General features: G+C 42.0%; 3 protein-coding genes across 3 annotated transcripts in view; 2 read left to right on the top strand and 1 right to left on the bottom strand.

The window, feature by feature from the left end:
• Positions 1 to 5,236: 5,236 nt before the first annotated feature.
• Positions 5,237 to 8,896, bottom strand: ndufs6 (NADH:ubiquinone oxidoreductase subunit S6). The gene is made up of 4 exons (XM_029658546.2): positions 8,511 to 8,896; positions 6,281 to 6,334; positions 5,933 to 6,055; positions 5,237 to 5,370 (listed from the first exon to the last, which is right to left on the bottom strand). The coding sequence occupies exons 1-4, from the start codon at positions 8,652 to 8,654 to the stop codon at positions 5,302 to 5,304; spliced, it is 390 nt and encodes a 129-aa protein (XP_029514406.1). The 5' UTR covers positions 8,655 to 8,896; the 3' UTR covers positions 5,237 to 5,301.
• A 588-nt stretch (positions 8,897 to 9,484) lies between these two features.
• Positions 9,485 to 9,862, top strand: LOC115128588 (large ribosomal subunit protein bL36m-like). The gene has a single exon (XM_029658547.2). The coding sequence runs from the start codon at positions 9,485 to 9,487 to the stop codon at positions 9,860 to 9,862; it is 378 nt and encodes a 125-aa protein (XP_029514407.1).
• Positions 9,863 to 16,731: 6,869 nt separating this feature from the next.
• The window catches only part of LOC115128586 (lysophosphatidylcholine acyltransferase 1-like), a 32,118-nt gene continuing 26,714 nt past the window's right edge, over positions 16,732 to 22,135 (top strand). The window contains exon 1 of the mRNA XM_029658545.2: positions 16,732 to 17,013. Within this exon, the coding sequence (XP_029514405.2) occupies positions 16,894 to 17,013 (120 nt within the window). The 5' untranslated portion in view covers positions 16,732 to 16,893. The remainder of the gene's footprint in view (positions 17,014 to 22,135) is intronic.

Here is a 22,135-nt window from a genome sequence, read left to right as displayed (position 1 = left end):
GCATCGTTCTTTGACAAACACAGAAGGTTGCATATTGAATTCAATGAAAGGAAACAGAGGGAGAGAGAGAGACTGACGATTCCTTCATGCTACAGCCAAACCATCAAGGAACTGGCAGTCTCTCTCTGTTTTCTGAAATTGAATTATATGTAGCCTAATAAACACTTATCTAAAGTGGGCAGGGGGAATACCTACAATTTGAAATATGTAGGTATTAAATAAGCCAATGGCCATCTTTAATGCATCTATTCGGTGATTTTCTTATTGGTTTGATATATGTGTTTGTTCATTCACAACTACCTTATACAGTGCATTGGTTTTTGCTCTGATACGCACTGTCAACTGTCGGACCTGATATTGAGAGGTGTGTGCCTTTCCAAATCATGTCCAATTAATGCAATTTACCACAGGTGGACTAAAGTTGTAGAAACATCTCAAGGATGATCAATGGAAACAGGATGCACCTGAGCTCAATTTCGAATCTCATAGCAAAGGGTCTGAATACTTATGTAAATAAGTTACTTTTGTTTTTGCAAACATTTATTAAAAACTGTTTCTGCCTTTGTCATTATGGGGTAGCCTAGTGGTTAGAGTAGCAACCGGAGGGTTGCAAGTTCAAATCCCCGAGCTGACAAGGTACAAATCTGTCATTCTGCCCCTGAACAGGCAGTTAACCCTCTGTTCCTAGGCCGTCATTGAAAATAAGAATTTGTTCTTAACTGACTTGCCTAGTTAAATAAAGGTTAAAAAAATAAATATATATTTTTTTAAATGGGGTATTGTGTGAAGATTGATGAGGGAGAAAAATATTTAATCAATTTTAGAATAAGGCTGTAACGTAACAAAATGTAGAAAAGTCAAGGGGTCTGAATAGTTCTTGAACGCATTGTAAATAGTTTATTATGGATACTTAAAATCAAATGTTCCCATTGGAGGTTGCTGGGTGATGCTTGGCTTAGCAGGACAGACATCTCAGCTGCAGCAGTCAAGTGTAGTGGACTTAGGGAGGGAGGGAGAGAAAGAGAGAGAGAGAGAGAGAGAGAGAGAGAGAGAGAGAGAGAGAGAGAGAGAGAGAGAGCGCGAGAGAGCGAGAGAGAGATAGAGAGAGAGAGAGAGACTTCCTGTCAGTTTATTGATGTTTTGAGTGTACAAAACATTAGGAACACCTGCTCTTTCCATTACATAGACTGACCCGTTGAATCCATTTGAAAGCTATGATCCCTTATTGATGTCACTTGTTAAATCCACTTCTATCAGTATAGATGAAGGAGAGGAGACAGGTTAAAGAAGGATTTTTAAGCCTTGAGACAATTGAGACATGGATTGTGTATGTTTGCCATTCAGAAGGTGAATGGGCAAGACAAAATATTTAAGTGCCTTTGAACGGGTAGTAGGTGCCAGGCGCACCGGTTTGAGTGTATCAAGAACTGCAAAGCTGCTGGGTTTTTCACGCTCAACAGTTTCCCGTGTGTATCAAGAATGGTCCCCCACCCAAAGGATATCCAGCCAACTTGACATAGCTGTGGGAAGCATTGTAGTCATTATGGGCCAACATCCCTGTGGAATGCATTCAACACCTTGTAGAGTCCATGTCCCAACAAATTGACGTTGTTTAGAGGGCTAAAGGGGTGACACTCAATATTAGGAAGGTGTTCCTAATGATTTGTACACTCAGTGTATACGTAATAGTAATTAACCCTTAGGATAGCGGGAAGAGATACGACAGTCAGGCACTTCTATTTTCAATTTAACTAGTTAGGCTTTCAACCAGAGAGACACAGATGTCCTGCCAGTTCCTTAATATGTTGGCTTTATATATTGGTAACACTTTATTTTAAGGGTTTGTAATAAACCATTTATAAATTGTGTGTTCACCATTTATGAATTATTACTCCCACATTAATAAACTATTTACTAATCATTAGTAAACTATTTCTGCAGTGCCTAATCTAAAGTTAGTGTTATTTATATTTATTTAACTAGGCAGTCTAGTTTGGCCTACCCCGGCCAAACCCTAACCCCTACCACGCTGGGCCAACTGTGCGCCGCCCTATGGGACTCCCAATCATGGCCGGTTGTGATACAGTCTGGAATCAAACTAGGGTCTGTAGTGACGCCTCTAGCACTGAGATGCAGTGCCTTAGACCGCTGCGCTACTCCGGAGCCCCATTGGAGTTACTAACCGAGACGACATTGAATGTCCTGAGTGGCCTAGTTACAGTTTGACTTAAATCAGCTTGAAAATATATGGCAAGACTTGAAAATGGCAGTCTAGCAATGATCAACAACCAAGCTTGAAGAATTTTTAAAAGAATAACGTGCACATATTGAACAATTCAGCTGTACAAAGCTCTTAAAAGACATACCCAGAAAGACTCACAGCTGTAATTTCTGCAAAAGGTGGTTCTAACATGTATTCAAATCAAATCAAATTAATTTATATAGCCCTTCTTACATCAGCTGATATCTCAAAGTGCTGTACAGAAACCCAGCCTAAAACCCCAAACAGCAAGCAGTACAGGTGTAGAAGCACGGTGGCTAGGAAAAACTCTCTAGAAAGGACAAAACCTAGGAAGAAACCTAGAGAGGAACCAGGGTATGAGGGATGGCCAGTCCTCTTCTGGCTGTGCCGGGTGGAGATTATAACAGAACATGCCCAAGATTTTCAAAAGTTCATAGATGACCAGCATGGTCAAATAATAATAATCACAGTAGTTGTCGAGGGTGCAGCAAGTCAGCACCTCAGGAGTAAATGTCCTCAGGGTTGTGAATACTTACATAAATGAGATATTTCTGTATTTTCAATAAAGGGCTAACAATTCAAAAAACATGGTTTCACTTTGTCATTTTGTGTAGATGAGTGAGAGAGAAAAAATATATTTATTCAATGTTGAATTCAGGCTGTAACAATACGTCTAGGAGTGATGTGGGCTGCTGTGGCTGAATTGCCAGGGCTGAATTTTAGCCCCAGTCCGCCCCTGGGAGTAAGGGGGAGTGGAGGGCAGGATGAATGCAGGAGGAGTTCTTTAAGGATATCCCTGGTCCCTGTGAAGAGGGCCTTCATATGGGGTCTACCCCCATTTTAACTATTGCTTAGGCGTTCAAAGATTACCATTGCAATATTTTTTAGATTAATTAACCGCATTGATAGTTTACTAAAATTAAAACATATTTTAGATTTGATTTACACCATCCAATGTGACTATCGAGTATCATGCCTTGTGCATGTATGAACAATGCTGGAATAAAAGTGATTATGTGCTGATATGGTTTTCATTTGATTTATTAGGATCCCCATTAGCCAATGGAGACACCTCGTCTTACTGGGGTCTGACACATAATGAAAAATACATTACAGACAAAAGACTTTACAAGTTACATATATTTAAAAGTAGTGTGTATCTGTCAATTACACATACATGTCAGTACAGACACACAAGTAGGCCACATGGGGGAGAGGCATTGCTTTATTTGTTTTTTGAAACCAAGTTTGCTGTTCACTTGCGGTATATAAGATGGGAGTTCCATGCACTCATGGTCCTGTATAATACTGTGTTTACTTGAATTTGTTCTGGACCTGGGGACTATGAAAAGACCCCTGGTGGTATGTCTGGTGGGGTAGGATTGTGTGTAAGTTGACTACGCAAACTATTTGGAATTTCCAACACATTAGAAAAACAAGCGGTCAGTATTTCCTCAACTCAGCCAAGAGAGACTGGTATGTATAGTACTAATATTAGCCCTCTGATTAAAATGAAGAGCAAGATGTGCTGCTATGTTCTGGTCCAGCTGCAGTTTGTTTTGCTACGTTGGTGGATATGTCTAATGAAAAATTAAGATACCAGCACGGGAAGTGCAACTTGAACAGAATAACTATTTAATAAGCCATTGTGTTTTTGGCTACAAACACACACAGAATAACTCTTTAATAAGCCAGTGTTTTTGGCTACAAACACACAGAATAACTCTTTAATAAGCCCTTGTGTTGTTGCCACACACACAGAATAACTCTTTAATAAGCCCTTGTGTTGTTGCCACACACACAGAATAACTCTTTAATAAGCCCTTGTGTTGTTGCCACACACACAGAATAACTCTTTAATAAGCCCTTGTGTTGTTGCCACACACACAGAATAACTCTTTAATAAGCCCTTGTGTTGTTGCCACACAGAATAACTCTTTAATAAGCCCTTGTGTTGTTGCCACACACACAGAATAACTCTTTAATAAGCCCTTTTGCCACACACACAGAATAACTCTTTAATAAGCCTTGTGTTGTTGCCACACACACAGAATAACTCTTTAATAAGCCCTTGTGTTGTTGCCACACACACAGAATAACTCTTTAATAAGCCCTTGTGTTGTTGCCACACACACAGAATAACTCTTTAATAAGCCCTTGTGTTGTTGCCACACACACAGAATAACTCTTTAATAAGCCCTTGTGTTGTTGCCACACACACAGAATAACTCTTTAATAAGCCCTTGTGTTGTTGCCACACACACAGAATAACTCTTTAATAAGCCAGTGTTTTTGGCTACAAACACACAGAATAACTCTTTAATAAGCCCTTGTGTTGTTGCCACACAGAATAACTCTTTAATAAGCCCTTGTGTTGTTGCCACACACAGAATACCTCTTTAATAAGCCCTTGTGTTGTTGCCACACAGAATACAATAAGCCCTTGTGTTGTTGCCACACAGAATAACTCTTTAATAAGCCCTTGTGTTGTTGCCACACACACAGAATAACTCTTTAATAAGCCCTTGTGTTGTTGCCACACACACAGAATAACTCTTTAATAAGCCCTTGTGTTGTTGCCACACACACAGAATAACTCTTTAATAAGCCCTTGTGTTGTTGCCACACACACAGAATAACTCTTTAGTCCCTTGTCAAAACTAACCACATCACAGCTTCTACAGTAACCACAACACCCTGTCTGTCTTTCACCTTGTTGTTTCACTGAATTATTTATTGCATGAACACTTTTGACAAGTCAGCCAATGCTGCCCTCTGGCAGTGGGATGGGGAACTGTAAAAGTGTAAAAATCCCAGATGTTTTTCTGCAGGGTCCAGAAATACAACTCATTGCAATTACCATTGTGACATTTACTAGTCTCTCCTGGGAACCTTGATTTGGGTCTGTGTGCTAAGACTAGGCATTTACCAACTGTCAAAGCTTCCATATGCATATACGCCCCCCACTCATAGGAACTCATACAGAGACAGGAGAATAGCAGATATCATTTATTAACCAGAATAACACTAAACAGAGCAAGATTGACTGAGAACAAGTCTCAATGATGATGGGTCTGTTTGAACTGCAGTCCACAGTAGCCACATGTGCCCACTTTAGTTTCTTTATCCTGGAGAAACACACAGACAGAAGACAGCAAACAGACATTAGCACAGTGGAACATCACATCAAATAGACCAATTCACTGTGTAGCGTGAAGCTGAAAAACAGGAACTCTACCTGATGTAAAGGCTTATTCACTTGATTCGTGCAAGCCACCAAGCGTGCCATGAGGTCAGGCACAGGGTGAGGTTAAAGTTCAATTTACTTGAACCCAGAAGTGGCACCCACTCCAAAGCACACCTCCATTGAAAAACAATGGCTTGCTTGGTGCAATGCCGTTCTTGCATGAGTCATGCGAATTCTATTTAAGATGGACATTTTCTAAACAATATCGCTACGCCCACTCTTGTGCTTGTAATGTGGTCATAGCTTATGAGCATTACCAGGTTGATGTAAACTCTTGGATGGCCCAGGGCTCCTCCACCCTCATCACGACACTACTCTAGCTAGTGTGCACCTCGGGGACATGTAGAATAGCTAGTGTACACTTCAGAGAAATGTATAACCACTAGCCAGTGTACACTTCACGGTCATGTAGACTAACTAGAGTATACTAAAGAAATGATTACCAGGTTGATATAGACTTTGGGGTGGCCTAGTGCTCCTCCACCCCCGTCACATGACACCACTCTGGCCTCAACGCCACTGACCGGCTCCTCAGCCACCAGCTTGATGGCAAAGTTCTTGTTCACCTGGAAACACACCACACAGCATTGTAGTCTACTCTGTATTGTAGTAAACATTCACTCTCAGTGGACTGCTCAAGACATGCATTGTAAATCTATCAGTGCCCGGCTTTAGGCCGTATTTCAACAGGTTGTTGTATGAATCAACAGCCCCTTAGCCATACGATTCAACTTCTACACTGAAGTCCCATGGTTGCCATTGATGCCCTTCCAGACTGGACGTAGTTTTACCTCTTTCTGTCGTCCCACGAACCTGGCCCGCCTGGGATCATTTTCATCATACACCTGAAACACCATGCAGACAGACACTGATTAGGAACATCTCTAGTACAACCAGATATAGCTGGGATTATGATCTACAGTGCCTTGCAAAAGTATTCATACCCCTTGGATTTCTTCACATTTTATTGTGTTACAAAGTAGGATTCAAATGGATTTAATTGTCATTTTTTCCCCAACAATATACACAAAATACTCTGTCAAAGTGGAAGAAAAATGTTAACATTTTAAAAATATTTATATAAATTATATAACTAAAATATAGTGTTTGCAAATGTATCCAGCTCCCAGAGTCAATACATGTTATTAACACATTTGGCAGCAATTACAGCTGGGAAAGTCTCTAAGAGCTTTACATACCTAGATTGTGCAATATTAGCCCATACATTTTTTCAAAAGTCTTGAAAGCTCTGTTAAGGCATTGGGGATCATGGCTAGACAGCAATTTCTTTGACATAGATTTTCAGGCAGATTTAAGTGAAAACTGTAACTTGGCCACTCAGGAACATGTACGGTCTTCTTGGTAAGCAACTCCAGTGTAGATTTGTCCTTGTGGTGTCGGTTATTGTCCTGCTGAAAGCAGACCGAACCAGGTTTTCCTCTAAGATTTTGCCTGTGTTTAGCTCCATCCCATGTATTTCTATCCTAAAAAAACACCCCAATATTTGCATTTAGGCTAAAAAAGTGTATTCCTTGGAACTTTTGTCACAGCATTACTTGATTGCCTTGTTGCATACAAGATTCATGTTTTGGAATATTTTCATTCTACTTTTCACTCTGGTCTTTTAAGTCATTATTGTAGAGTCACTACAATTTTGTTGATCCGTCCTCAATTTTCTTCACAGCCACTGAACTCTAGCTGTTTGAAATCACCAATGGCCTCATGGTAACATCTCTGAACAGTTTCACTCCTGTCCTGAAGCTCAGTTCAGAAGGACGACCATCTTTGATGTGTCTGGGTGGTTTAATACATCATCCACAGGATAATTATTAACTTGACCATGCTTAAATAGATATTCAATGTCTGATTTGTTATTGTTACCCATCTACCAATCACTGCCCTTCTTTATGACGCTTTCAAAAAAGCTCCCTGGTCTTTGTAGTTGAATCTTGAATGAAATTCAATACTTGACTGAGGGACCTGACAGATGTATGTATGGGGGACAGAGGAAGGGTTAGAAAAAATATGAGAAAAATCATGTCAACCCCTATTATTATTTTTATTATTTCTTCACACAGTGAGTCCATTATGTGATTTGTTAAGCCACATTGTACTCCTGAACTAATGTAGGCTTGCCTAAGCAAATTGGCTGAATACTTAAGAAACAACTATATTTTAGTGCTCTAATTTGTATTATAAACTGGGTGGTTCGAGCCCTGAATGCTGATTGGTTGACAGCCATGCTATATCAGACTGTATACCACATGTATGACAAAACAATTATTTGTACTGCTCTAATTACGTTGATAACCAGTTTATAATAGCAATAAGGCACATCAGGGGGTTGTGGTATATGGCCAATATACCACGGCTAAAGGCTGTATCCTGGCACACCGCGATGAGTCGCGCATAAGAACAGCCATTAGGGCCGATATACCATGGCTATACCACACCCCCCTGCCTAATTGCTTCATTCATTTATTTATTATTTTTTTGTTCGATTTTTTTCTTCCACTTTGACATGACAGTATTTTGAGTAGCTTGTTGACAAAAAAAAAGAAAACATTTAAATCTCACTTTGTCCCATTTAAATGTGAAGAAATCCAAGGGGTATGAATACTTTGAAACGGCACTGTAGATACGAGATAACTGATCACATGTACATACATTACATGATCCCAGTTTAGTTTCATCACAACCATCAATAAAATAGCATACAGGTAGCTATGTACAATGACACTCCAGTCCAGCTAGTTAGCTAAAGTGTCATCTGCCTTTGCTCTGACTAGCTTTGTCTTGACCGAAGTGGCAATGCCTACCGACTATGAAAACCCCACTACTATAGTGGGTGAGCAGCTAACTCAAAGTTGGACCAAGGGTGCAAATCCTAATTGATAACACCAACATCTAACACTATGCCAAAGGTTTGGTCGCGGTGCGCGTGTGTGCCGTTAGTTCCGAAAATTACATATTTTCGGGGAAGCAAACACACACAAGCCTAACGTTAGAGCCTTAATTTACCTGTCCAGTGTGGGTAACTTGCTCTCCAGTGGTCGATACTTCTAGACTGTAGCGCTGTACAGAAAGCGCCGATGTCTTCAAAGGTGATACAAAAACTTTAGCATTTCTACTGAAGGACAGAATTCGACGCAGCGCGGCCGCCATGTTTAAAATGGACTCTGTCCCAGGAGGCTTTGCAAAGAATAGGGAGATTCTCCGCCCTCCAAATACGTCCGCCTGGTCCAAGTGCCGGGAATCCCATTATATTATTCACGAATCGTTTGCAACCAACAGTGACATCATTATCATATTAAGGATTGGATTATTGTAAAGATGTGGTAGTTGATCAATTCAGCAACGCGTTACTGTTGAAATGAAAGCGAGAAAGTGTGTGAAGAACCAACACAGAAACTGCTAACGTTCCGTGTGACCGTTCTCAAAGTCACTTACGTCACAGCCAGGAAGAAGCGATAGCTCTGCTAGAGAAGTCCTTCGGCATTGTTGTTTTGATTAAACGGTGCATTTCAGGGGTTTATTCCCCTATCTAACCCGTTATTGTAGATGAAAGGTTGGTGCATATTCAGTTACATTCAGAAAGTTATTCTGATCAAGTAATGGTACTTTGCATTTGCCTAATCGGGCAGTTGGAAGGACGATCGCGGCTGGCCTTGAGAATCGAGCATGAATCATGCGCTGTAAAGCTAGCTGGAATCTGCTGCTAGAGCATACAGAAATGTATATTCTCCAGGATAAGCAAAGCGTAATAAACACTGCACATTATATTTTTATCTGCATTATTTTTGCCTCCTCTCCAGCACCACTCGTACCTGAAAGGGCTGGATAGCTTTTCATCTATTTGCGTTCACCTGTCATGTTCAGTGATAATGGAGGAATGGGAAGGAGGTATCACAACTCCAAGCAGGTGAAGACAACTCCAAGCAAGTGAACCAAAATATATGTTCTCTCTCTCTCTCCAGACAGGTGTTGGTGACACCATGGCACCACTCCTGTTATACCGCATCGTCAGCTCCCTAACCTGCCATCTAACCCAGATAACCCTCAGCCGGATCTACCCTAGCACTGCCACCACCATCTCCCGCTGCCTCTCCTCCCTTACATCCTACCCAGCCAGAGGGTTCCTGACCCCGGGTAGACCCATCCAGCCCCCGGTCTCTTCTCCTCGATCTTCTCCCCAGGATGGTGGCTCCCTCCTAGGCCAGTGTCAGCACCTGGCCTGCCTCCAGCCCGCTTCAGGGATGAAAACCAAGAGCGCTCTGAAACGGCGCTGTAAAGATTGCTTCTTTGTGGTACGGCGGGGTCGTCTATTTGTGTTCTGTAAGGCTCACCCCAGACACAAGCAGCGACAGGGGTGAAGAGGAGCAGGGGGTGTATGGTCCTCTAAATTGTTTGTTACTTGAATTGACACATTAAAGTTTTTGACTGATTGACCTTTTCCAATCCCGCTGTCTGTCACCTATCACCACCACCTCCCTGTCTTCTCTCTTTCTCAACAAGTCCCTTCTACTTTTTAAAACTACACAGTGGAGAAGAAGCTATTCTGATACATGTAGTAGTAGCTGGCTAAGTTAAATATGGCAGCCTAAATGCACTGTTGCCTCAATGGAGAAAAGGTTGCTACTATGACAGCTAATGCACCTATTCATCATTTAGTGGTTTTAAATAACTTTGATGCTGATCCAATGAAGACACATTTGGTCTCCTAAACCTCACTGGTGTGATATGACAGGAATATTTGGTCATGTTCCAATAATCCATAGCTTCCTATCTTTGTCTGCCATTCTTCATTTAATCAGGTAAGTTGACTGAGAACACATTCTCAATTACACCAACAACCTGGGGAATAGTTACAGGAGATGAATGAGACATTTGTAAACTGGGGATAATTAGGTGATTTATGGTATGAGGGACAGCTTGGGAATTTAGCCAGGACACAAGGGTTAACACCCCTACTCTTACAATAAGTGCCATGGGATCTTTAGTGACCACAGAGAGTCAGGACACCCATCTAACTTCCGAATTAGGTATTGGGATATTTTTTTAGACCTGAGGAAAGAGTTCCTCCTACTAGCTCTCCAACACCACTTCCAGCAGCATCTGGTCTCCCATCTAGGAGACCAGGTCTCCCAAGCAGGACCAACCCTGCTTAGCTTCAGAAGCAAGCCAGCAGTGGGATGCAGGGTGGTATGCTGCTGGGATACCATTCATGGTTACTTATCAGAAAGAAGGTGATAAGTGAAAGCTATGTTGAGACTAGTATAGTCTTTTTCCACCTTATGAACTGTAGAAGTCATGTCCAATGCCACATGGTGGTGCCAAAACCTCATAATTATACTGTAGCTTACAAAACACGAACACTAACGCCATAAATATCCTCATACAATACGCAGCAAGGACACACACGTGCACAATATCCTCTGCACTCTTCAAGTGTATGCCTTTTCAATAAGGATCTAAAGGTTCTATAGATCTTAATAATTGGGAAATCATTTATTGCTATCAAGTTTTTGGTTGCCATGGAGGTCATTTGGAATATCAAATAGGCATATTGCTTTCCTCCACTCCAATCATTTCTATTTCTGGATTCAATTTAATTATATAACTACTCACTGCAAATGAGTTGCAAAATGAATAGGAAATATAGTCAAGACGCTGACAAGGTTATAAATAATGATTTTAATTCAAATAATAATTGTGTCCTTCAAACTTTGTCAAATAATCCTCCATTTGCAGCAATTACAGCATTGCCAATTTGTTGAGGTAATCTGAAGAGATTTCACCCCATGCTTCCTGAAGCACGTCCCACAAATTGGATTGGCTTGATGGGTCAAGCTGCTCCCACAACAGCTCAATAAGGTTGAGATCCGGTGACTGTGCTAGCCACTCCATTATAGACAGAATACCAGCTGACTGCTTCTTCCCTAAATAGTTCTTGCATAGTTTGAAGCTGTGTTTTGGGTCATTGTCCTGTTGTAGGAGGAAATTGGCTCCAATTAAGCGCCGTCCACAGGGTATGGCATGGCGTTGCAAAATGGAGTGATAGCCTTCCTTCTTCAAGATCCCTGTACAAATCTCCCACTTTACCACCACCAAAGCACTCCCAAACCATCACATTGTCTCCACCATGCTTGACAGATGGCGTCAAGCACTCCTCTAGCATCTTTTCTATTTTTCTGCATCTCACAAATGTTCTTCTTTGTGATCCGAACACCTCAAACTTAGATTCGTCTGTCCATAACACTTTTTTTCAAATCTTCCTCTGTCCAGTGTTTGTGGTCTTTCGCCCATCTTAATCTTTTCTTTTTATTGGCCAGTCAGAGATATGGCTCTTTCTTTGCAACTCCGCCTAGAAGACCAGCATCCCGGAGTCGCCTCTTCACTGTTGACGTTGAGACTGGTGTTTTGTGGGTTTTATTTAATGAAGCTGCCTGTTGACGACTTGTGAGGCGTATGTTTCTCAAACTAGACACTCTAATGTACTTGTCCTCTTGCTCAGTTGTGCACCGGGGCCTCCTACTCCTCTTTCAATTCTGGTTAGAGACAGTTTGCTCTGTTCTGAAGGGAGCAGTACACATCGTTGTATGCGATCTTCAGATTCTTGGCAATTTCTCGCGTGGAATAGCCTTCAATTCTCAGAACAAGAATAGACTGACGAGTTTCAGAAGAAAGTTATTTGTTTCTGGCCATTTTGAGCATGTAATCAAACCCACAAATGCAGATGCTCCAGATACTCAAGTAGTCTAAAGAAGGCTAGTTTTATTGCTTCTTAAATCAGAACAACAGTTTTCAGCTGTGCTAACATAATCTCAAAGGGTTTGCTAATGATCAATTAGCCTTTTAAAATTATAAACTTGGATTAGCTGATACAATGTGCCATTGGAACACAGGAGCGATGGTTGCTGATAATGGGTCTCTGTACGTCTATGTAGATATTCCATTAAAAATCTGCCATTTCCAGCTACAATAGTCAATTACAACATTAACAATGTCTACACTGTATTTCTGATCAATGTGATGTTATTTTAATGGATAAAAAATGTGTTTTTCTGTAAAAAACAAGGACATTTCTAAGTGACCCCAAACCTTTGAATGGTAGTGTATATGTATATACACTATATATTCAAAAGTATGTGGACACTCCATCAAATTAGGGGATTTGACTATTTCGGCCACACCCGTTGCTGACAGGTGTAATATTGAGCACACAGCCATGCAATCTCCATAGACAAACATTAACAGTAGAGTGGCCTTACTGAAGAGTTCAGTGACTTTCAACATGGAACTGCCATAGGATGCCACATTTCCAACAAGTAATCTAATCAAATTTCTATCCTGCTAGAGCTGCCCCGGTCAACTGTAAGTGCTGTTATTGTGAAGTGGAAATGTCTAAGAGCAACAATGACTCAGCCTTGAAGTCATAGGCCACACAAGCTCACAGAACTGGATTGGCAGAGTGCAGAAGCGCGTAAAATTGTCTGTCCTCGGTTGCAACACTCCCTACCGAGTTACAAACTGCCTCTGGAAGCAATGTCAGCACAATTTTCATGGCCAAGCAGCCGCACAGAAGCCTAAGATCACCATGCACAATGACAAGCTTCAGCTGGAGTGGTGTGAAGCTCACCGCCATTGGACTCTGGAGCAGTGGAAACACGTTCTCTGGAGTAATGAATCACGCTTAACCTCCTGGCAGTTTGATGGACAAATCTGGGTTTGGCAGATGCCAGGAGAATGCTACCTTCCCGAATGCATAGTGCCAACTGTAACGTTTGGTGGAGCAGGAATAATGGTCTGGGGCTGTTTTTCATGGTTCAGTCTAGGCCCCTTAGTTCCAGTGAAGGAAAATATTAATGCGACAGCATACAATGGCTTCCAACTTTGTGGTTACAGTTCGGGGAAGGCCCTTTCCGGTTTTAGCATAACAGTCAATCAATCAAATGTATTTATATAGCCCTTTTATATCAGCCGATGTAACAAAGTGCTATACAGAAACCCAGCCTAAAACCCCAAACAGCAAGCAATGCAGATTTAGAAGCACGGTGGCTAGGAAAAACTCCCTAGAAAGGGCAAAACCTAGGAAGAAACCTAGAGAGGAACCAGGCTATGAGGGGTGGCCAGTCCTCTTCTGGCTGTGCCAGGTGGAGATTATAACAGAACATGGCCAAGATGTTCAAATGTTCATAAATGACCAGCATGGTCAAATAATAGGTCTGGGACAGGTAGCACGTCCGGTGAACAGGTCAGGATTCCATAGCCGCAGGCAGAACAGTTGAAACTGGAGCAGCAGCATGGCCAGGTGGACTGGGGACAGCAAGGAGTCATCATGCCAAGTAGTCCTGAGGCATGATCCTAGGGCTCAGGTCCTCCGAGAGAGAGAAAGAAAGAGAGAAAGAGAGAATTAGAGAGAGCATACTTAAATTCACACAGGACACCGGATAAGACAGGAGAAGTACTCCAGATATAACAAACTGACCCTAGCCCCCCGACACATAAACTACTGCAGCATAAATACTGGAGGCTGAGACAGGTGTCAGGAGACACTGTGGCCCCATCCGATGATACCCCCAGACAGGGCCAAACAGGAAGGATATAACCCCCCCCCCCCACTATGCCAAAGCACAGCCCCCACACCACTAGAGAGATATCTTCAACTTGTCCGTGTAGACCAATTTTGGTTTCCAATCTCTCCAAAAGAATGTGGTGATCAATGGTATCAAATCAAATCAAATCAAATGTATTTATATAGCCCTTCGTACATCAGCTGATATCTCAAAGTGCTGTACAGAAACCCAGCCTAAAACCCCAAACAGCAAGCAATGCAGGTGTAGAAGCACGGTGGCTAGGAAAAACTCCCTAGAAAGGCCAAAACCTAGGAAGAAACCTAGAGAGGAACCAGGCTATGTGGGGGTATCAAAAGCAGCACTAAGGTCTAGGAGCACGAGGACAGATGCAGAGCCTCAGTCTGATGCCATTTAAAGGTAATTTACCACCTTCACAAGTGCAGTCTCAGTGCTATGATGGGGTCTAAAACCAGACTGAAGCATTTCATATACATTGTTTGTCTTCAGGAAGGCAGTGAGTTGCTGTGCAATAGCCTTTTCTAAAAATGTTGAGAGGAATGGAAGATTCAATATAGGCCGATAGTTTTTTATATTTTCTGGGTCAAGGTTTGGCTTTTTCAAGAGAGGCTTTATTACTGCCACTTTTAGTGAGTTTGGTACACATCCGGTGGATAGAGAGCCGTTTATTATGTTCAACATAGGAGGGCCAAGCACAGGAAGCAGCTCTTTCAGTAGTTTAGTTGGAATAGGGTCCAGTATGCAGCTTAAAGGTTTAGAGGCCATGATTATTTTCATCATTGTGTCAAGAGATATAGTACTAAAACACTTGAGTGTCTCTCTTGATCCTAGGTCCTGGCAGAGTTGTGCAGACTCAGGACAACTGAGCTTTGAAGGAATACGCAGATTTAAAGAGGAGTCCGTAATTTGCTTTCTAATAATCGTGATCTTTTCCTCAAAGAAGTTCATGAATTTATTACTGCTGAAGTGAAAGCCATCCTCACTTGGGGAATGCTGCTTTTTAGTTAGCTTTGCGACAGTATCAAAAATACATTTCGGATTGTTCTTATTTTCGTCAATTAAGTTGGAAAATAGGATGATCGAACAGCAGTAAGGGCTCTTTGATACTGCACGGTACTGTCTTTCCAAGCTAGTCGGAAGACTTCCAGTTTGGTGTGGCGCCATTTCCGTTCCAATTTTCTGGAAGCTTGCTTCAGAGCTCGGGTATTTTCTGTATACCAGGGAGCTAATTTCTTATGAGAAATGTTTTTAGTTTTTAGGGGTGCAACTGCATCTAGGGTATTGCGCAAGGTTAAATTGAGTTCCTCAGTTAGGTGGTTAACTGATTTTTGCCCTCTGACGTCCTTGGGTAGGCAGAGGGAGTCTGGAAGGACATCAAGGAATCCGCGTGCAGTCTGAATTTATAGCATGACTTTTGATGCTCCTTGGTTGGGGTCTGAGCAGATTATTTGTTGCAATTGCAAACGTAATAAAATGGTGGTCCGAGAGTCCAGGATTATGAGGAAAAACATTAAGATCCACAACATTTATTCCAGGAATTCAGGGAACTCTTTTTTTTTGTAAATTGAAATTTGCTATCGTAAATGTTAGCAACACCTCCGGCTTTGCGGGATGCACGGGGGATATGGTCACTAGTGTAACCAGGAGGTGAGGCCTCATTTAACACAGTACATTCAGTCAGGCCAATCACATCAAGATTATGATCAGTGATTAGTTCATTGACTATAATTGCCTTTGAAGTAAGGGATCTAACATTAAGTAGCCCTATTTTGTGATGTGAGGTATCATGATCTCTTTCAATAATGACAGGAATGGAGGAGGTCTTTATCCTAGTGAGATGAGGCGAACACCGCCATGTTTAGTTTTGCCCAACCCAGGTTGAGGCACAGACACGGTCTCAATGGGGATAGCTGAGCTGACTACACTGACTGTGCTAGTCGCAGACTCCACTAAGCTGGCAGGCTGGCTAACAGCCTGCTGCCTGGCCTGCATCCTATTTCATTGTGGAGCTAGAAGAGTTAGAGCCCTGTCTATGTTGGTAGATAAGATCCTCCAGCTAGGATGGAGTCCGTCACTCCTCAGCAGGCCAGGTTTGGCAATCTAGTCTGCTGGAAAGCCACATGAAGAAGAATAATTCTTCTTTAACTGATGACCCTGCTGCCATTTCTCTGACAGGGCCTCTCCTGTCAGGTAGAGCTACAACTTTCAAAGAAAATAATTCTAAATGATTATGACATCCAGACTGAATGAACAATAATGTTGAGCTATTTGCTGGATTATTGTCACCTACAGCCACATACAGTTTTTACATATTAAGGTAAACAAGAGAGACCCAAAGACGTCAAACTGAGTAACAAGTGAGAGTGCAAGCACTACATCTTCACACTCATACACACTCAAAGGTATCTGGCACATCTCAAAGACACATTCCAGGAAAAGAGGTCATGTCCCACAAAACTCATATCAGTTGTCCCTGTGTGTGTGTCTGCCTGTGTCGTGACTCGTGTGTGTATGTATGTGTGTGGCATGTGTGCTGAAATTCTGGCACCACTGTAAAAAAGATCCAACACCTTCCAAAGTGGTCAGTGTATGGCTCGCTACTACGCATGCGCAGTCTCAGTACATTGAAATGAGCCATCCTCGCTTCCCCGCCCCACTCAACGAGTTGATGTTTCTGGAGCATACCTATCAGCGCCATCAGTACATGTGTCGCTAGCCTAGAAAGTCGGTTTCAAAGAAGCATTGCCTGTTTATTGTGGAATAGAAAAACCGTTGCGAACTGATAAGTGTTAGTTTATTTGTTTTCAGTTATGAAGTTGCCAGATGAGCAGCATCCTTCCTTGGAGATTAGAGATAGGTCGGATTTGCCAACCCCTTTCAGAAATCCTTTCGTTCACGAGTTACGATTCACCCCCTTGGAGAAAATCAGGGTAAGCAACCGTTTAACTTTTGTTGAAATCGTATTTCATGAACATTCAAATATGGTCTAATGTTATATTTTGCCAGCCAGTTGGTCAGTTAACGGCACTCTGCTACAGTAGCTATTAGCTAACTAGCATGCTAGTTAGGTACCTGATGTTCTGCACCCACCAAGTTTTCTGTGCGTTTCAAGCGTGCCGCTGCATGTTGTGGTCGAAGCTGGTAGCTAGAATAATTGGTATATATTGACCATAAACTACATGTAGGGACTAAACTAAAATCTATACATATGGTGTATTTTATGGAGATTTGATTATATCAAGAAGAGTTTTAATTTACATAACATCAGAGCTAACTTTTTTGTAGCTATTGCATTGGTGATCTTGATTCTCGTAATTTGCATTTCAAACGTTTGCAGTGGATTTCCATGTCCAATAGCAGTTAACTGTAAAACTGTCCTAAATGACTGGGCAGCCTTCACTGTTCAATGGAGGCTTGCCAACTGTGGCTTTTGAATAGATCTGGGTCACACAAAAAAGGTGTTTGAGCCAAGGAATGGAAAATTGAGTCCCTGTGTTTACATGAAATGTTCCATGTGTTGTCTTTTGCCCACCTCTCTCACTCTGTCATCTCCCTCTGTCTTCCTTCCATCCTCAATTCAGTTCAAGGGGCTTTATTGGCATGGCAAACATATGTTTACATTGCCAAAGCAAGTGAAATAGATAATAAACAAAAGTGAAATAAACAATAAAACATGTACAGTAAACATTAACTCACAAAAGTTCCAAAAGAATAACGACATTTCAAATGTCATATGTGTATATACAGTGTTGTAATGATCTGCAAATAGTACACAAGGGGAAATAAATAAACAGAAATATAGGTTGTATTTACAATGGTGTTTGTTCTTCACTGGTTGCCCTTTTCTTGTGGCAACAGGTCACAAATCTTGCTGCTGTAATTGCACACTGGTATTTAAAAAAAAAGTTTTTGTATTTATTTAACTTTTATTTAACTAGACAAGTCAGTTAAGAACTAATTCTTATTTACAATGACTGCCTACCAAAAGGTCTCCTGCGGGGATGGGTTCTGGGTTTTAAATATAAAATACATAAATAAAAAATATAGGACAAAAAACATGCATAGTCACTAACTGTACATTCATGTACATATGTACATACTACCTCAATTGGGCCGACCAACCAGTGCTCCTGCACATTGGCTAACCGGGCTGCTTCTGCATTGTGTCCCGCCACCCACCAACCCCTCTTTACGCTACTGCTACTCTTTGTTCATCATATATGCATAGTCACTTTAACCATATCTACATGTACATACTACCTCAATCAGCCTGACTAACCGGAGTCTGTATGTAGCCTCGCTACTTTTATATCCTCGCTACTGTATATAGCCTGTCTTTTTACTGTTGTTTAATTTCTTTACCTACCTATTGTTCACCTAATACCTTTTTTGCACTATTTGTTAGAGCCTGTAAGTAAGCATTTCACTGTAAGGTCTACACCTGTTGTATTCGGCGCATGTGACAAATAAACTTTGATTTGATCACGACAAGAGCGACAACACTACATAAAGAGACTACATAAAGAGCATAGCAGCAACACAACATGACAACATGGTAGCAACACAACATGGTAGCAGCATAAAACAGGGCACAGACAACAGCACAAAGGGAAGAAGGTAGAGACAACAATACATCACACAAAGCAGCCACAACTGTCAGTAAGAGTGTCCATTGATTGAGTCTTTGAATGAAGAGATTGAGATAAAACTGTCCAGTTTGAGTGTTTGTTGTAGCTCGTTCCAGTCACTAGCTGCAGCGAACTGAAAAGAGAAGCGACCCAGCGATGTGTGTGCTTTGGGGACCTTTAAAAGAATGTGACTGGCAGAATGGGTGTTGTATGTGGAGGATGAGGGATGCAGTAGATATCTCAGATGGATATGGGAGTTTATCAAAATGGGATTTGTTTTGGAATTCTTTGTGGGTCTGTTTTTAATCTGAGGCAAATATGTTTCTCTGATCATACATTTGACAGGAGGTTAGGAAGTACAGCTCAGTTTCCACCTCATTTTGTGGGCAGTGTGCACATGCACATAGCCTGTCTTCTTGAGAGCCATGTCTTCATTCAGCGGCCTTTCTCAATAGCAAGGCAATGCTCACTGAGTCTGTACATAGTCAAAGATTTCCACAATTTTGGGTCAGTAACAGTGGTCAGGTATTCTGCCACTGTGTACTCTAGGGCCAAATAGCATTCTTTAGGGCCAAATAGCATTCTAGTTTGCTCTGTTTTTCTTTAAATTCTTTCCAATGTGTCAAGTAATTATCTTTTTTGTTTTCTCATGATTTGGTTGGGTCTAATTGTGTTGCTGTCCTGGGGCTCTGTCGGATCTGGTTGTATTTGTGAACAGAGCCCCAGGACCAGCATGCTTAGGGGTCTCTTCTCCAGGTTCATTTCTTTGTAGGTGATTGGTTAGTTATGTAAGGTTTGGGAATTGCTTCCTTTTTAGGTGGTTGTAGAATTTGTAGATAATTAGTGGGTATCTGCATAAATCTGTTCTGCATGCATTATTTGTGAATTCTTGGTTGGTGAGTGGAACACCATTATTTTTGTCTTACTGAGATTTACTGTCAGGGCCCAGGTCTGACTGAATCTGTGCAGAATATCTAGTTGCTGCTTTTGGCCCTCCTTGGTTGGAGACAGAAGCACCAGATCATCAGTAGACATTTGACTTCAGATTCTAGTAGGGTGAGGCCGGGTGCTGCATGCTGTTCTAGTGCCCTCGCCAATTCCTTGATGTACATGTTGAAGAGGGTGGGGCTTAAGCTGTATCCCTGTCTCACCCCCACGGCCCTTTGGAAAGAAATGTGTTTTTTGCCCATTTTAACCACACACTTCTTGTTTGTGTACATGGATTTTATAATTTTGTATGCATTTCCCCCAACACCACTTTCCCATGCATTTGTATAGCAGACCATCATGCCAAATTAAGTCTAGCTTTTTTGAAATCAATAAAGTATGAGAGAACTTTGCCTTAGTTTTTTTGTCAGTATAGGTGTGCAGGGTGAACACGTGGTCTGTCTTACTGTAATTTTTTAGTAAAAAGACAATTTGACATTTGCTCAGTACGTTGTTTTGGCTGAGGACATGTACGAGTCTGCTGTTAATGATAATGCAAAGGATTTTTCCAAGGTTGCTGTTGACGCATCGCCCCCAGTAGTTATTGTGGTCAAATTTGTCTCCACTTTTGTGGATTGGGCTGATCAGTCCTTGGTTCCAAATATTGGGGAAGATGCCAGAGCTAAGGATGATGTTAAAGAGTTTAAGTATAGCCAATTGGAATTTATGGTCTGTATATTATTGTAATTTAATTTAGGATACCATCAATCCCACAGGCCTTTTTGGGTTGGAGGGTTTGTATTTTGTCTTGCAGTTCATTCACTGTAATTGGAGAATCCAATGGGTTCTTGTTGATTCTAAGATTTGTATTTGATCATGTATATGTTTTTGCTGTTTGTTCTTTGTTATAGAGCCAAAAAGATTGGAGACGTGGTTTATCCATACATCTCTGTTTTGGATAACTCTTTGTTAGTTTAGAGTTTTCCAATTTTCCCAGAAGTGGTTAGATTCTATGGATTTTTCAATTACATTGAGCTGATTTCTGATGTGCTGTTCCTTCTTTTTCCGTAATGTATTTCTGTATTGTTTCAGTGATTCACCATAGTGAAGGCGTAGGCTCAGGTTTTCTGGGTCTCTGTTTTTGGCTGGATCGGTTTCTAAATTTCTTTCTTAGGTTTTTGTTAATTTTCTTAGGCTGTCTGCTTACCTTTTTTAGATTTGATAGGGAAGCTGAGAGGTCAAATATACTGGTTAGGTTTTCTACTGCCAAGTTTACACCTTCACTATTACAGTGACACCGCTCCCTCTATGCTCCCTCAATTTACCTGTCTCTTCCTCTCTCTGTGTATCTAGTAAGAATAATTGACTCTGTGCCAATATGTGATGGTCAGTCAATCACCAAATCAATATGGTCACATGCACACAGCTGTCCCCTTACTCTCTGTTTAGCCTTTCACACACAGCCTTGGGGCTTGGACATGCAGTTGTCAGTATCTGACCATGCTGCATAGGACAGAATGGCTGTAGCATACGGCATCATTCAGCAAATGATATATTTTGCTTGCACCAAGTCTGTGTGTAGCTAGTTAGTATTCTGATGAGTGTGACGTGTGGTTTGTCATGTTGATGTTCCCAGACATAACTTACTACCAGTACAATAACGTTTGACAGTGTACCAATACTCGGCTAGAGTTCTTTCTGGAAGTGCAGGAAATGTGGTTTGTCCCGTTCCTGGCTTCATGGCCTCTCTGCTCTCTCACAGCCCCAGGACCAGGGTGTGTCCCAGTCACTCATCCATATACTGTTCACTACAGCAACGCTCTCCAGTCCTGTTCCTGGCTTCATGGCCTCTCTGCTCTCTCACAGCCCCAGGACCAGGGTGTGTCCCAGTCACTCATCCATATACTGTTCACTACAGCAACGCTCTCCAGTCCTGTTCCTGGCTTCATGGCCTCTCTGCTCTCTCACAGCCCCAGGACCAGGGTGTGTCCCAGTCACTCATCCATATACTGTTCACTACAGCAACGCTCTCCAGTCCTGTTCCTGGCTTCATGGCCTCTCTGCTCTCTCACAGCCCCAGGACCAGGGTGTGTCCCAGTCACTCATCCATATACTGTTCACTACAGCAACACTCTCCAATCCTGTTCCTGGCTTCATGGCCTCTCTGCTCTCTCACAGCCCCAGGACCAGGGTGTGTCCCAGTCACTCATCCATATACTGTTCACTACAGCAACGCTCTCCAGTCCTGTTCCTGGCTTCATGGCCTCTCTGCTCTCTCACAGCCCCAGGACCAGGGTGTGTCCCAGTCACTCATCCATATACTGTTCACTACAGCAACGCTCTCCAGTCCTGTTGCTGGCTTCATGGCCTCTCTGCTCTCTCACAGCCCCAGGACCAGGGTGTGTCCCAGTCACTCATCCATATACTGTTCACTACAGCAACGCTCTCCAGTCCTGTTCCTGGCTTCATGGCCTCTCTGCTCTCTCACAGCCCCAGG

The sequence above is a fragment of the Oncorhynchus nerka genome, linkage group LG4 (genome assembly GCF_034236695.1).
Source record: "Oncorhynchus nerka isolate Pitt River linkage group LG4, Oner_Uvic_2.0, whole genome shotgun sequence".
NCBI classification, from domain to species: domain Eukaryota; kingdom Metazoa; phylum Chordata; class Actinopteri; order Salmoniformes; family Salmonidae; genus Oncorhynchus; species Oncorhynchus nerka.
Note: the sequence above shows the minus strand (reverse complement) of the source record. Positions and strands in the feature narration are given on the sequence as shown.